This window comes from Salmo salar, chromosome ssa11 (assembly GCF_905237065.1).
Source record: "Salmo salar chromosome ssa11, Ssal_v3.1, whole genome shotgun sequence".
Lineage (NCBI taxonomy): Eukaryota > Metazoa > Chordata > Actinopteri > Salmoniformes > Salmonidae > Salmo > Salmo salar.
Genome location: NC_059452.1, coordinates 34,394,326 through 34,407,737, shown reverse-complemented (window position 1 = coordinate 34,407,737; position 13,412 = coordinate 34,394,326). Strand labels below are relative to the sequence as shown.

General features: G+C 42.9%; 2 protein-coding genes across 2 annotated transcripts; one reads left to right on the top strand and one right to left on the bottom strand.

The window, feature by feature from the left end:
* The first annotated feature begins 943 nt into the window (after nt 1-943).
* Nucleotides 944-2,027, top strand: cart (cocaine- and amphetamine-regulated transcript). The gene is given in 3 exon segments (NM_001146680.1): nt 944-1,208; nt 1,336-1,419; nt 1,666-2,027. Coding segments are annotated over 3 exon segments (357 nt in total). The 5' UTR covers nt 944-1,043; the 3' UTR covers nt 1,774-2,027.
* A 4,474-nt stretch (nt 2,028-6,501) lies between these two features.
* LOC106562518 (protein CDKN2AIP homolog A) lies at nt 6,502-13,337 on the bottom strand. Its single transcript, XM_014127451.2, has 4 exons — nt 13,250-13,337; nt 12,142-12,391; nt 9,931-10,046; nt 6,502-9,241 (listed from the first exon to the last, which is right to left on the bottom strand). The coding sequence occupies exons 2-4, from the start codon at nt 12,387-12,389 to the stop codon at nt 8,700-8,702; spliced, it is 906 nt and encodes a 301-aa protein (XP_013982926.1). The 5' UTR covers nt 12,390-12,391; nt 13,250-13,337; the 3' UTR covers nt 6,502-8,699.
* Nucleotides 13,338-13,412: the final 75 nt, after the last annotated feature.

Below are 13,412 nucleotides of genomic sequence, written 5' to 3'. Positions count from 1 at the left end.
ACAAGATTCTGTGGTCTGATGAAACCAAGATTGAGCTCTTTGGCCTGAATGCCAAGCATCATGTCTGGAGGAAACCTGGCACCATCCCTACGGTGAAGCATGGTGGTGGCAACATTATGCCGTGGGGATGTTTTTCAGTGGCAGGGACCGGGAGACTAGTCAGGATCGAGGCAAAGATGAACGGAGCAAAGTACAGAGAGATCCTTAATGAAAACCTGTTCCAGAGTGCTCAGGACCTCAGACTGGGGCAAAGGTTCACCTTCCAACAGGACAACGACCCTAAGCACACAGCCATGACAACGCAGGAGTGGCTTCCGGACAAGTCTCTGAATGTCCTTGAGTGGCCCAGCAAAAACCGGACTTGAACCCGATCGAACATCTATGAAGAGACCTGAAAATAGCTGTGCAGCAACACTCCCCATCCAACCTGACAGAGCTTGAGAGGATCTGCAGAGTGCCACGCTTGTAGCATCATACCAAAGAAGACTGGAGGCTATAATCCCTGCCAAAGGTGCTTCAACAAAGTACTGAGTAAAGGGTCTGAATACTTATGTAAATGTGATATTTCAGTTTTTTTAAATATAAATTAGCAAACATAAAAAAAAACTGTTTTTGCTTTGTCATTATGGGGTATTGTGTGTAGATTGATGAGGGAGAAAAACAATGTAATCCATTTTAGAATAAGGCTGTAACGTTCCAAAATGTGGAACAAGTCAAGGGGTCAGAATTATTTCCGAAGGCACTGTACCATTTCATAGAAAACATCTCATGTCGTCAATGAAAAAAAAGTGAGTAAGCTGTGCCTTGTAGGAGCGCCCACAACTTTAAGCAATTACAAGCCATCCAACTTTACGTAATGACTCACCCACGCCATCTCTCTTACGCATGAAAAATCTATGGTTAAGGTGGCGCAACGGAAGTCACAGACTTCGGCCACCGCGGTACACAGATAAAAGGTGTTTGGATTGCGGTAACTGGAGTATTAGAACGGGACCTTTTGGAGACGAAAGATATCTTCTACTGTGCGCAATCTCTTAAGGACCATGGAGAGCTCCAGGCTATGGACCAGAGCGGTGGTTTGCGCGGTGTTGCTGTCCATCGTTCTTAGTGCTGAAATTGACTACTCGGATTCCGAATTGGACCTCGACACAAGAAGTGTGAGAGACTTCTACCCCAAAGATCCGAATTTGACCAACGAAAAGCAACTGGTAAGTTTCTATCTAGGCTAAAAGTAAAACCTGCGACTTTAATGGTTGATGATCATTCGATTTTTGTCTATTGGAAAGGTCTGCTTTGGAAGGATTTGTCATTCTAATGTGTCAATATTTCCCACAGCTTGGAGCACTACATGACGTTCTTAAAAAGCTGCAGACCAAGAGACTTCCATTCTGGGAAAAGAAATTCGGCCAAGTCCCTACGGTAAATTTAACAATTTGAACGAAGCTTCTAAAAATGGAACGACCTATACTTCGAAAAACGGATTGCCTAAACTGGCGCGTAAAACTACATTTCAACATTTTAACTTTCATTAAATGCTTTCATGTGCCATGTTGTGTGGATGATGTGATCTGATGTGGCGACAGGTGGATATGGCCCCACAGACCTTTGCATCTGTTGGCAAAAATGTCACACACGGTCTTATTTTGTCTACCTTCTTTTTTTCAGTGCGACGTTGGAGAGCAGTGCGCAGTGAGAAAGGGCGCGAGAATCGGCAAAATGTGCGACTGTCCTCGCGGAGCTTTCTGCAACTCTTATCTGCTCAAGTGCTTGTGAATTGAATTGGTCTGAATGTAAGTTAGAAGTTGATGGCAAACTAAAACTGTTACATCAGAACGACATGTGATATAGGAATATTGTTATGGTACTACAATATACGGTTATCCGGAGAGTGACAGGTTGCATTCTGAGAGATTGTCCAAACCCCAAAAAGGCCTATTTTGAAGTTATGAAATATTTTATTTTCAACTGAATGTTTCTGTAACCAAAAATGAGTTGTGCTATGAATAAACAGCGTTCTATCTTGTTTTGTAAAGCAGTCTGACTGGTCTCTCTTTGCTCCAATAATTTCATGATCCACATGCATAAAGATGATGCGCAATGCTGTGTGCGATAATGTTATGGTTTATTTCCTACAAACTCATGAAGTAAAAAATACCTACCAATAATATTAGTCATGAAGTACATGGATTCATCAGGGCTGAGTCTTGTCTGGACTGAGAATGAAATAGCATTTTTAGGCCAAATGGAGATATGGTCGGGACATAAACAAAACAGTAGTGTATTAACATTTGTTTAATTTAATAAATAGTATTTACTTATAGCATTAGACATTTACACAACCTTCATTAAGATGAATAAAAGTTATATAATCACAATAGTTTAACTTGTAGAGAATATTTTATGGTTTTCAAGCAACAAAAAAAATTTTTGAAGTGTGTTATTTAACTATTTCCCTTGTGGTGTTTTTCCATAGAAGCATTGGTGTCACTCCAGGATTTTTGGGGGTGTCAGCAGTCTCTCTCTCTGTCTTTGCATTGTTGTGAGGTAACCAACATTACTCGGTTAGAGGAAAGCAAACCCTTTTATTACAGTATTTCCTGAAATAACACAAAAGTAGTGCACAAACCTGGGTATTTGAAGCTGGTTTGACGATTTAAAACACTATATTTCCATTCTGTTCCACCCAAAGTGGCTCACAAACCTGACAGTTGGTGTTTGCAAAACATGTTGTAAATTAAGTTGTTGTTGATGGGCTCTGGTCATAAGTAGAGCAGTGTATAGAGAATAGGTTGCCATTTGGAACACATGCTCTCACATATTATCACACCAAGGTGCGTATCTGATTCAAACATAGGACTGAATCGTAGGACATTGTTAAGCTGTGAGGTCATACCAGCTAATTACATACATGCAATCGGTGACGCCGAGACAGGTGTTGTAAGGCAGGAGGTGGGATTGCTGACATAGTTCATAGTTGTTGATTGCCTTACAACACCACATACCCAAATAGCTCAAATGTACCCATCCTCCCAGGCTCTCCCACTGCGGTTGATATCTCCATCTCCACCTCCATCCCTCCATCCCTCACACCTGTCCAGGCTGTATCTCTGATTCCTCTCCTCTCTCTTCTCCGATGGGCCCATGTCTCATTAGTAATGAATGTGTTGCGTTCATACGCTGATGAAGCCAGCTTGCCTGTCGAAACGTTGGACATGAATTCTTTGCACCAGAGCTCTTAGAGTGTGCGGCTCTCCTTTATTTTCAGGTTTTCCACTCCGCTAGCCAGCACCTCGCCTAAATAGGTGTGTGTTTCTTTTTCCTCTAGATTGTGTTGCGTTCCACAACACAAATAAACTCTGTCTCGGGAAAGGAACAGAATGTTCTCTCGGTCTATTTGGTGCCTGCCTTTCAAACACACTGTCCGCCCTCCTGAATCGTCTTACCAGTCGCGCCACTGAAAAGCAAGCTCCTCAGCGACACAACTTGAGGCTAAGGAGTGAGTGTCTACATTCACCCCACCCAACTTACTCTACAGCAACCCCAGTCCCCAGCATTGATCTGAGCGAAACTGCAGATCGGGGTCACCGCACCATCTGTAACGGACCTCACGCAGCTTGCCTAGCAAGTACCGCATCCTCCTGAATCGGCTCATACCTAGGCTCGAGCCCAGGACCTTTGCCTTGCAAACATCCGTGACCGCCCTGCTGAAGCATCTTACCAGTCGCGCCATCAGTGGGGCTACTTCAGTCTGGGGAGTGAGTTTCACACATACCCATGTGATACACACACGATGTGACTTCTCTACACATTAGTTTCCTTTATGTTTATTCATGTTGAATAGATCGCTGGAGGGGGAACTCTCTGGTTGACAGTATAGTCTGATGGATGCACACACAGAGAAGCCCACTCTGGACAGTGATGATGAATGAGACTGGAAAAAGGACCATTATCTGAAAGTTACCTGCTGATGGCAATGTTAACGGCATGCACTGACGCACATCAAACTTACTTTCCTGCAAAGAGCCTGGTCATAAACAACGTTAAGTCAATAGTGGAGACAAATGAAATTTAACTTCTCCAAAAAAGTAGGCCAACAACAAGCTGATATCTGTACATGTCTCTATGATTGAACATGTTTGTGTAACAGACAGTAGAGGTTACAACCTATATGTTGCGATAATTGCATTGTTTGCTCTATAATCTGTTGGTTCATATGCCTTGCGACCGTGGTATACTGTATAGGCCTAAAGGAAAGGGACAATTTTAGCTAGCTAGCCGCTGGAGGAAATCAAAAGGAGGTGCAACAATTCAAGTTGTTTCTGTCAATGACCTATGCTCTCAATGCGATTTGATAGGAGTGACGCCAAATCCAAACTGGCTTCCCTTGACACTTTTTTTGGAATGCCAGGACCATTCACAGTTGAGCTCGCTCAGTTTAGCTCAATGCTGATTGGCTATTATTTGATACTTTTTTTAATTCAAGGGTGCTCGCTGGCTTGCGGCAACATCGCCATACTCTTCTGGACCAGACAGCATCAAATAGATGGCCTACATATACCAAGACAGAGGGGCGCTGTATCGCTTGCTCGGATGCTTTCCCCAGTGAGATACATTCAGCCACTTGTGAATTGAAGGAAAATTATGAAACACATAGAGACTAAAGATTTTTTATTTTTTTCTTGGTCCGTTTTTGGGGGAAGCCTGGCTTCCCTTGCCATCCATGAATACAAGCCACTGGCAGCGTGCATTCAGTTCTGCCCAGGGCAGAGCTCAAACTCTTCATCTTCAGCACAAGAATACATGCCACTCAAAGCCCAAAAGTCTCACCCAACAGAGCACAGGAGTTGGCTCAGAGTGGGGAGTGTTGTTGTGCAGAAGGTTGTTTTTTGACTCCACTGGGCCTTTAAATAACTATTGGGCTGACACTTCGGATGTGAGGACAAACATGGTAGTTAATAACGGGCTGTTTAGAGCCAGAGAAATCAGGTCACATAGCAAATTATGCTGCAGCTGGCTTATTTACATAAACTTTACATAACCTAAACACAGCATTGTCTTTCATGCAGTATTTTGCTCTGTTGGTAGTTCTGGCCTTGGCATATGTATTTATTTTATAGGGAGTGAGACAGATACAATTGAAATATTTGACTCATCAAATTGACAAGAGTCAGATGCACTCATGTATGTGTGTGAGTGTTATCGCTATCTATGAAACACCATCTGTGGCTTGTACAGAAAACTTTTCCATCAGATTAAATTCCCCACCACATCCAATAACGTTCATTCCAAAGGACCCTCAATGCCTTGTTGTTACAATCACACTACATACATATGTTATGTAACCATGCTGTGCTAAAACATCATTTTTCATTAAGTATTATACACTGAGTATACCAAACATTAGGAACACCTTCCTAATATTCAGCAGTGTATATCTAAAGGAACATATTCCACAGTTAACTAGCTGTGAGTAGCGTAAACACATACTAACTCTCCAGCAGTACTACAACAACCTGAAGGAAACACTATGATGGTGACGCAAGACAGCGGCGGGTCAGGATGAGGTCAGCCACCAATATGCCAATTAAATCACGATTTATAAGGACTTGACTTGGCTTGTAAAGCAACTAACAAACTAACACCTATTAAGCGGGAACAAGGAGCTGACCAAGGGTGACTCAAAATGCATTTTGATGGCTGCATCTATTACATTATTATTACGGCTATTGAGAGAAAAATGTAATGAAGATGCCAGGGAGAGTGACTAGGCACAATTACTTGTCAATCAGTAGCAGAGTCTAAGGGCTGTAATGAGAAAAAGTGGATGGCAAGAACATTATCTGCATATTATGAACTGGGTGGTTCGAGCCCTGAATGCTGATTGGCTGACATCTGTGGTATATCAGACAGTATACCACGGCTATGACAAAACATTTATTTTTACTGCTCTAATTATGTTGGTAACCAGTTTATAATAGCAATAAGGCACCTCGGGGGTTTGTGGTATATGACCAATATACCATGGCTAAGGGCTGTATCCAGGCGATGCGTCGTGCCTAAAATCAGCTCTTAGCCGTGGTATATTGGTCATATACAATACCCTCTCGTTCCTTATTGCTTAAATGTATCCTAGCAGGCTACCTGTTTTCATTACCCTGAGTCATTATGCTTGAGACATACTACATGGGCGACAGGTAGCCTAGCGGTTAGGGAGACGAGCCAGCAACCCTTGAGCAAGACACTTTATCCCCTACAACAACAGCTCCCCGGGCACCCAGTGTGGCAGGCCCCTGCACCTCTCCAAAACCTGTATGGATGAATTGAAATTATCTATCAGTGAATAATCATTAAGGCTACAACTATCAAAATTCAAACCCCAAAGACTTGATGGCAACCCAACCTTACCATAATTGGGACTTAATCTATGTTCTTGTCTTTGATAAATGTGTTCAACCCTTTTCATGTCAGTGTGGATAAGACACAATCATTGGATGACAAACATTCTTTAAATTATTTTTATTTACAAAAATACAGAAACAGGGAACGCTCATAGAAATGTAAAGTGTCACTAAATATTGTGGCGATTTACACATCAACGCAACCCATTTCATATCATTCAGCTTTGAAAAGCAAAACATTACAGCAGCAATCTCTTCCATCGATGATTTTTTAATGTAAAGACTCAAGCACAATCAAACATAACAATCAATTCTATGAACCTGGCTTAACACCAATCATCTGCTTTAGAATTATTGAATCAATTAATAAACATAACAAAAACCGACATTTTCTCAACAGCTTTCCTCACACAAAATAGAACAGAGTGGTTTTAAATGAATGTCAAAGTCCCATCATCAACAAGATCTACATCATGCAGAACAACTAAACAAGATGCCTCCGTTTGTATTCAGACAAACACACTGAGTTATAATAGTGACAATGCATTCTACTGTGAACAGAAAACAACAGTTGAAATAATGACTCTGTCATAGAGGACTTGTGCATTTTAAATACTAGAGCCTGTGTTATATTATCAAAAGTATACCTCATTCTCATTCCATGACTAACTTTGTAACTTCATTAAACAAAAAAGCATAACATTTGAAATGTGATCACTCAGGGAGATTTGAAGCATCAATTGAAAACTCGAATGACGAGCCACACAGGGTTCATTAGTTGCATGTTATTAACGGTATTGATAAACGGTAGAAATGTCCCTCGTTTAGTGGTCGGGTTGTTAATCAGATAGCTGATTAAATGGCTTGAGGGTCAGACCGAGTGCAGCCGCACACATCCACCATAGTCCTGAGCTAGGTGTAGGGTTAAGTTGCACCTAGAGGCTGATCCTGGGTCAGTTTAGCATTTTCCCCACTAATTGCTACGGTTAGGATTGAGGGAGAGGAAGCTGATCCTAGATCTAAGGGGAACTTCACCCCGGAGCCCTGAGCTAGAGGACATAGAAGGAAAGTGCCTGGTGTGACTATAGACCCAAGCAAAGGGAGGGAAAATGTGGTGACATTTTGTAAACCACACCCTTACGAACTGTGTACATTTCTCCATTGTTGTAGGCAGCAGACAGGCACAACCGATACTGAAAGGGACTAAACTTCTTACCATCCCCACTCTGAAGGAATCCAAATGACCTATGGAACAAGAACTGGGTATACGCTCCTCAAGAATAATAAAAGCGTAAAAACTACTAAGTGGTGGTGATGATGCATTGAGTCCATCCATTCAGTGGTACTGTATGACTCATAGAGCAGCTCCATTCAAACCCACACAACTTCTAAATACCAGGGCCGTGTTCATTAGGGCACACAGTAGCAAAACGTTTCGGTCCAGGAGAGGTAGTTCCTCCCAGTTAGGGATGTGCATGGTTATTCGAATATTCGAACAGACGTTAGTATTCGAATACTTGTGTGAGTATACAATTTTGTGAGAAGAAAGAAATATAGGCCTATTTTACACAGAAAAAGCTTTTTCTAAATTAAAATATCCACGGGACATTGTTACATACAAGGATATACCATGCCATTTCAAATGATTAATTTAATAAAACAACTAACTTCTTAATGTTGTTTTTATGACGTGCACAGTGCACCCCATAAAAAGACCGGTAGCCGTGTGTAGCTTGTTGTTGATGTTGGCCAATCAAAGTGGAAAAGAGGCTAAATGTGTAACAAGTGGAATGAAAGTTCACTTATGTAACGCAAGATGGAATAAAATGATTGAATTAAAAGTTAGCGAAATGAGAAAGAATAACAAACAACAGGTAGGCTGTTGTTTTATCTGAATGGGGTTGGGGGAAAAGCGCAGCATGTGGCCTCAATTAGCCAAGCTAGCTATAGCTGGCTAGCTTCTCTAGGCTACTCCAGTTAAGACAGGCACTGTTATATAAGATAATAAATAACATTGAATTGCCTTGGTGTCTCTCTCTCCCTCCATCCATATGGTCGCTCCCTCTGCAACTGCAGCAATAGAGCGCCAGCCTCTCTCCCTCTCGCAGCAGTGCTCAGGTAAAAAAAACAAAAAACAATAACACATATATTTCGAATATCTGACAAAAATTCATTATACTATTCAAATTGTGAAATTATTTCAAACCCCCATCCCTACGTCCCCATTTTACTAAATTTTGGTGCCTACTGAACATGACCCTGGATAGGCCCCCGGAGGATACTCTATGACTCATGGCTGTGCTACGACGGCCCGTCTCCCTGCTGCTCTGGCTGGAAGGGGTAGCTGATAGCGGGAGGGAAGCCCGGGTTCCTGGGCTGATCATCCAGCAGCACCAGATCCTCTACATCCCTACCATTGAACCGCCGGCGGCAGATCTTCACCGTCACCTTGCGCCCCTGGAAGGCCTTGAGGGCCTCCTTGGATGCCATGGCCCTAGCGGCTGCCTCGTCACGCCCGTAGCCCGTGCCCAGATAGACTGTCTGGCAGCGCAGCTCGCACACCTGGCCCTCCTTTTGGGTGCGCGCCACTGGCAGGTCGGGGATGTCCTTCAGGGGCACAAAGACGCAGCTCAGGCTCTCTTTGGACGACTCAGTGCAGGCACGCAGGATCTCAAAGTGGTCCAGGTTGGGGCCGAAGCCCCCTGCCGACACCAGCTTCCACGCCACAGCCTTGTAGAGGCGGTTGAAGAAGGGCTGGTGCTCGGCAGGCGCCTGCGGGGGTGGGCCCTGCTTGAAGGGGTTCCCAGGCTTGGCTCGCTTGGCGCAGCTGTCGTCATCGCCCCCTGAGAATCAGCGAGATAAAAGACAACTGAGTAGGGATTCTTCCCGGCAACACTGGCTTCACCTGCAGAGGACAGATTCCAGCGGTGTGAGGGAAGCGTCGGATAGGCAGCGTTTACTTCAAGGCCATTTGGCCAAAACAAAAGCAGCAGAAAAAATACTGCTGTATGATTAATCTAACCGTAACAATGTAGAATATGTTTGATGGAAAAGTACAGAACTTTTCCCACTTTAATTGTCCCACAAATATACAGAAATGGACATACAATTGCCGTTCAGTGTATTGAATCACTTCCATGAGTTAACAATACTGTACAACTCTGAAGAAAAGACAGGCCATTGGTCAAAGACAGGCCATTTTTTTGTAGGGCTATAATATTAGCATCAATTAAAACGTTTAAAGTTGGACTCTCCAAACTATACAAGGAATCTAAACTTTAAATAGTTTCAAATCCAAATGAAATCAACATTTATTGATCAAGTGCACAGGATACAGGTGTAAACAGTACAGTGAAATACTTACTTGCTAACTCTCCTCAACAATGCAGTACAATATCAATCAAGGATCAAATGTCAAACAAAGTCCTAAATAACAAGTAGTAATAAAAATTAGAAGGGGGAAAAAGTAATAAAAACTAGTTATGAGAAGTTTGTACACAACTGAACATACAGTAGGATTTCAGCATCATACCTGCAGTCCTCTTTCCTTTCCCCATGATTTCATCTCTGGTCTTTCGAACTGGAGCATCATTGACAACCACTCCGTCTGCCATTTCCTTGATCCTGTCCATGACAGGTTGAGGGTATCTGCAAAACAACACAGTCAGAAGAAGACTAACTTCCCCTGTGGACAGTTGACCCTGGTCTTTTTTCTTTCTTTCTTTTCTACATTGGTTTACTTTTTTGGAATACTGTAGTAGTTTTTCATTCTGGTTGGTCCAAACTGGAAAGTATATGTTCTAGTGTTGAATGATTTTTAACCAGAAGCTATGGAAGAGCACCAGCAGCACCCCCCATTGTAACGCTAACTAATACTCTTTTCATACTATCAACAGTGCTGACCCCAACCATAGTGTGCTGGCTGGGATATTTCCTTATCACTGTCCTTTCCAGCAGGTTTTCAACTACTATGGTGGATGCATAACCAGGCCATTGCAGCTCAGCTCAGCTCATCTCTGTAGTATACGCCAGTTAACAGATGCTTTTATCCAGATACAGTGGGGGGAAAAAGTATTTGATCCCCTGCTGATTTTGTACGTTTGCCCACTTACAAAGAAAGGATCAGCCTATAATTTTAATGGTAGGTTTATTTGACAGAAGAACAACAAAAGAATCCAGAAAAACGCATGTCAAAAATGTTAGAAATCGATTTGCATTTTAATGAGGGAAATAAGTATTTGACCCCCTCTCAATCAGAAAGATTTCTGGCTCCCAGGTGTCTTTTATACAGGTAACGAGCTGAGATTAGGAGCACACTCTGTAAAAAAGACACCTGTCCACAGAAGCAATCAATCAATCAGATTCCAAACTCTCCACCATGGCCAAGACCAAAGAGCTCTCCAAGGATGTCAGGGACAAGATTGTAGACCTACACAAGGCTGGAATGGGCTACAAGACCATCGCCAAGCAGCTTGGTGAGAAGGTGACAACATTTGGTGCGATTATTCGCAAATGGAAGAAACACAAAAGAACTGTCAATATCCCTCGGCCTGGGGCTACATGCAAGATCTCACCTCGTGGGGTTGCAATGATCATGAGAACGGTGAGGAATCAGCCCAGAACTACACGGGAGGATCTTGTCAATGATCTCAAGGCAGCTGGGACATAGTCACCAAGAAAACAATTGGTAACACACTACGCCGTGAAGGACTGAAATCCTGCAGCGCCCGCAAGGTCCCCCTGCTCAAGAATACATATACATGCCCGTCTGAAGTTTGCCAATGAACATCTGAATGATTCAGAGGACAACTGGTGAAAGTGTTGTGGTCAGATGAGACCAAAATGGAGCTCTTTGGCATCAACTCAACTCGCCGTGTTTGGAGGAGGAGGAATGCTGCCTATGACCCCAAGAACACAATCTCCACCGTCAAACATGGAGGTGGAAACATTATGCTTTGGGGGTGTTTTTCTGCTAAGGGGACAGGACAACTTCACCGCATCAAAGGGACGATGGACGGGGCCATGTACCGTCAAGTCTTGGGTGAGAACCTCCTTCCCTCAGCCAGGGCATTGAAAATAGTTCGTGGATGGGTATTCCAGCATGACAATGACCCAAAACACACGGCCAAGGCAACAAAGGAGTGGCTCAAGAAGAAGCACATTAAGGTCCTGGAGTGGCCTAGCCAGTCTCCAGACCTTAATCCCATAGAAAATCTGTGGAGGGAGCTGAAGGTTCGAGTTGCCAAACGTCAGCCTCGAAACCTTAATGACTTGGAGAAGCTGGTGGTCAACTACAAGAAACGTCTGACCTCTGTGATTGCCAACAAGGGTTTTGTCACCAAGTACTAAGTCATGTTTTGAAGAGGGATCAAATACTTATTTCCCTCATTAAAATGCAAATCATTTTATAACATTTTTGACATAGTTTTTCTGGATTTTTTTGTTGTTATTCTGTCTCTCACTGTTCAAATAAACCTACCATTAAAATTATAGACTGATAATTTTTTTGTAAGTGGGCAAACGTACAAAATCAGCAGGGGATCAAATACTTTTTTCCCCACTGTAGACTTACAGTAATATGTGCATACATTTTGTGTGAAGTGTGAAAATTATTTTACAGTAATGTCCACATTGAAATCCATTACAACTAAGTTCCTCTATCCATTCCTCAAACATAGCCTGTTTGAGATCTAGTTGACAAGACAGCACAAACAGATCTGGGCCCAGGCTACAATACACATACCTGCAGCCCAAGAAGATGTGGTTGGCCCAGCATATGGACAGTGAGAGCAGCCTGTCCAGACTGGGGCTGGGGAAGCCCGGCTGGACTGTGGGGAACGTCTCCATGTTCCTCAGGAAAAACTCTCGTCTGGCGTGCCACTGCTTGTTGGTCTCATGCACTCCTCGGAGCGACTCCACCCACTCGACCAGGTGAGGGTTCTGGTCCAGGTACTCTGAAACAATGTCCTCTCCACTCCTCCCCTCCGCCATCACTGTAACACAGAGCAGAGACACAGGACACAATGTGTTAGGCTATATCAGTGTTACAGTGACTAGAGGCAAAAACAGGACACTAATCAAATCAATTTGATGGGAAATGATATACCACACTAAGTCCAGTGTGTTTTGTGTTCTGTTTGTCATGTTTTTCTAGAGGCACGGCATCAACAGATTCATCAGGCACTGGAAGCTGTTGCTGTTCTATGACAGTTATAACGACAGAAATATGGTTATAGCCAGAGTGCTTCACCTGCAATGTGTCAGCAGCGGCTTGTTAAGGGAGAATATTATAACGCTACGGAAGCTGAAGTAGTCGTCTTCTGACATATTTTCAAGTCACTGCTGGCATCTATTCTTTGTGATTATTGTCATCACTGCCTACCAAGCAACTTCGAGATTGTGGGGACAGGGCGATTTAGCTATCATAACAAATATCACGAAACGTTAGTAGGGCCAAATCAGAAAACCGCTCGTTTACGGAAGTCAATGTTGGTTTGTTACAATGCCAGTTGTCTAACATTACCGTCTCTGTTGTTACTAGCTAACTCATAATCAGAAGTTAATCCAAACAGATCATTCAGTGATTAACTTAACATCAACCGGGTTAATATATTTTACATAGCTAGCTATCCCCCAATGTTGCTAGCTAGTTAGCTAACATTGAATTAGCATTAGACTTTAAAACAAACGCCGGGTATTAGCCTAGCTAGCAAACACAACACACGTATGTTGGTGGCTGCACTACGCCAACGTTAGCTTTATTTGAGCAACATATAGCTTACTGGATAACTATATCATAGAAAGTTGCAGAATATATTTTATTGATAGCAAATATACAGTTCAGAACGAACCTCGAGCTGTCCAGGCAGCGCCGTTGCTGTATGAGTCATGACCAGTGATGCAAACAAGTTGGCTGTCGAACTACAACTTCCACACGATTGCGCAACAACAGACACCACAGGTTTTTGATCAAAGATATAGCTACTTCGAGATAATTTATATATATGTTGGGGG

Bases quoted from the DNA above. Each gene is read 5' to 3' on its own strand.
- LOC106562518 (XM_014127451.2), bottom strand. From the start codon at position 12,389: ATGGCGGAGGGGAGGAGTGGAGAGGACATTGTTTCAGAGTACCTGGAC. The intron at 10,047-12,141 runs GTATGTGTATTG...GTTGTTTTGCAG, and splicing joins CACATCTTCTTGGGCTGCAG to ATACCCTCAACCTGTCATGG. The intron at 9,242-9,930 runs GTATGATGCTGA...GCTGATTCTCAG, and splicing joins GAAAGGAAAGAGGACTGCAG to GGGGCGATGACGACAGCTGC.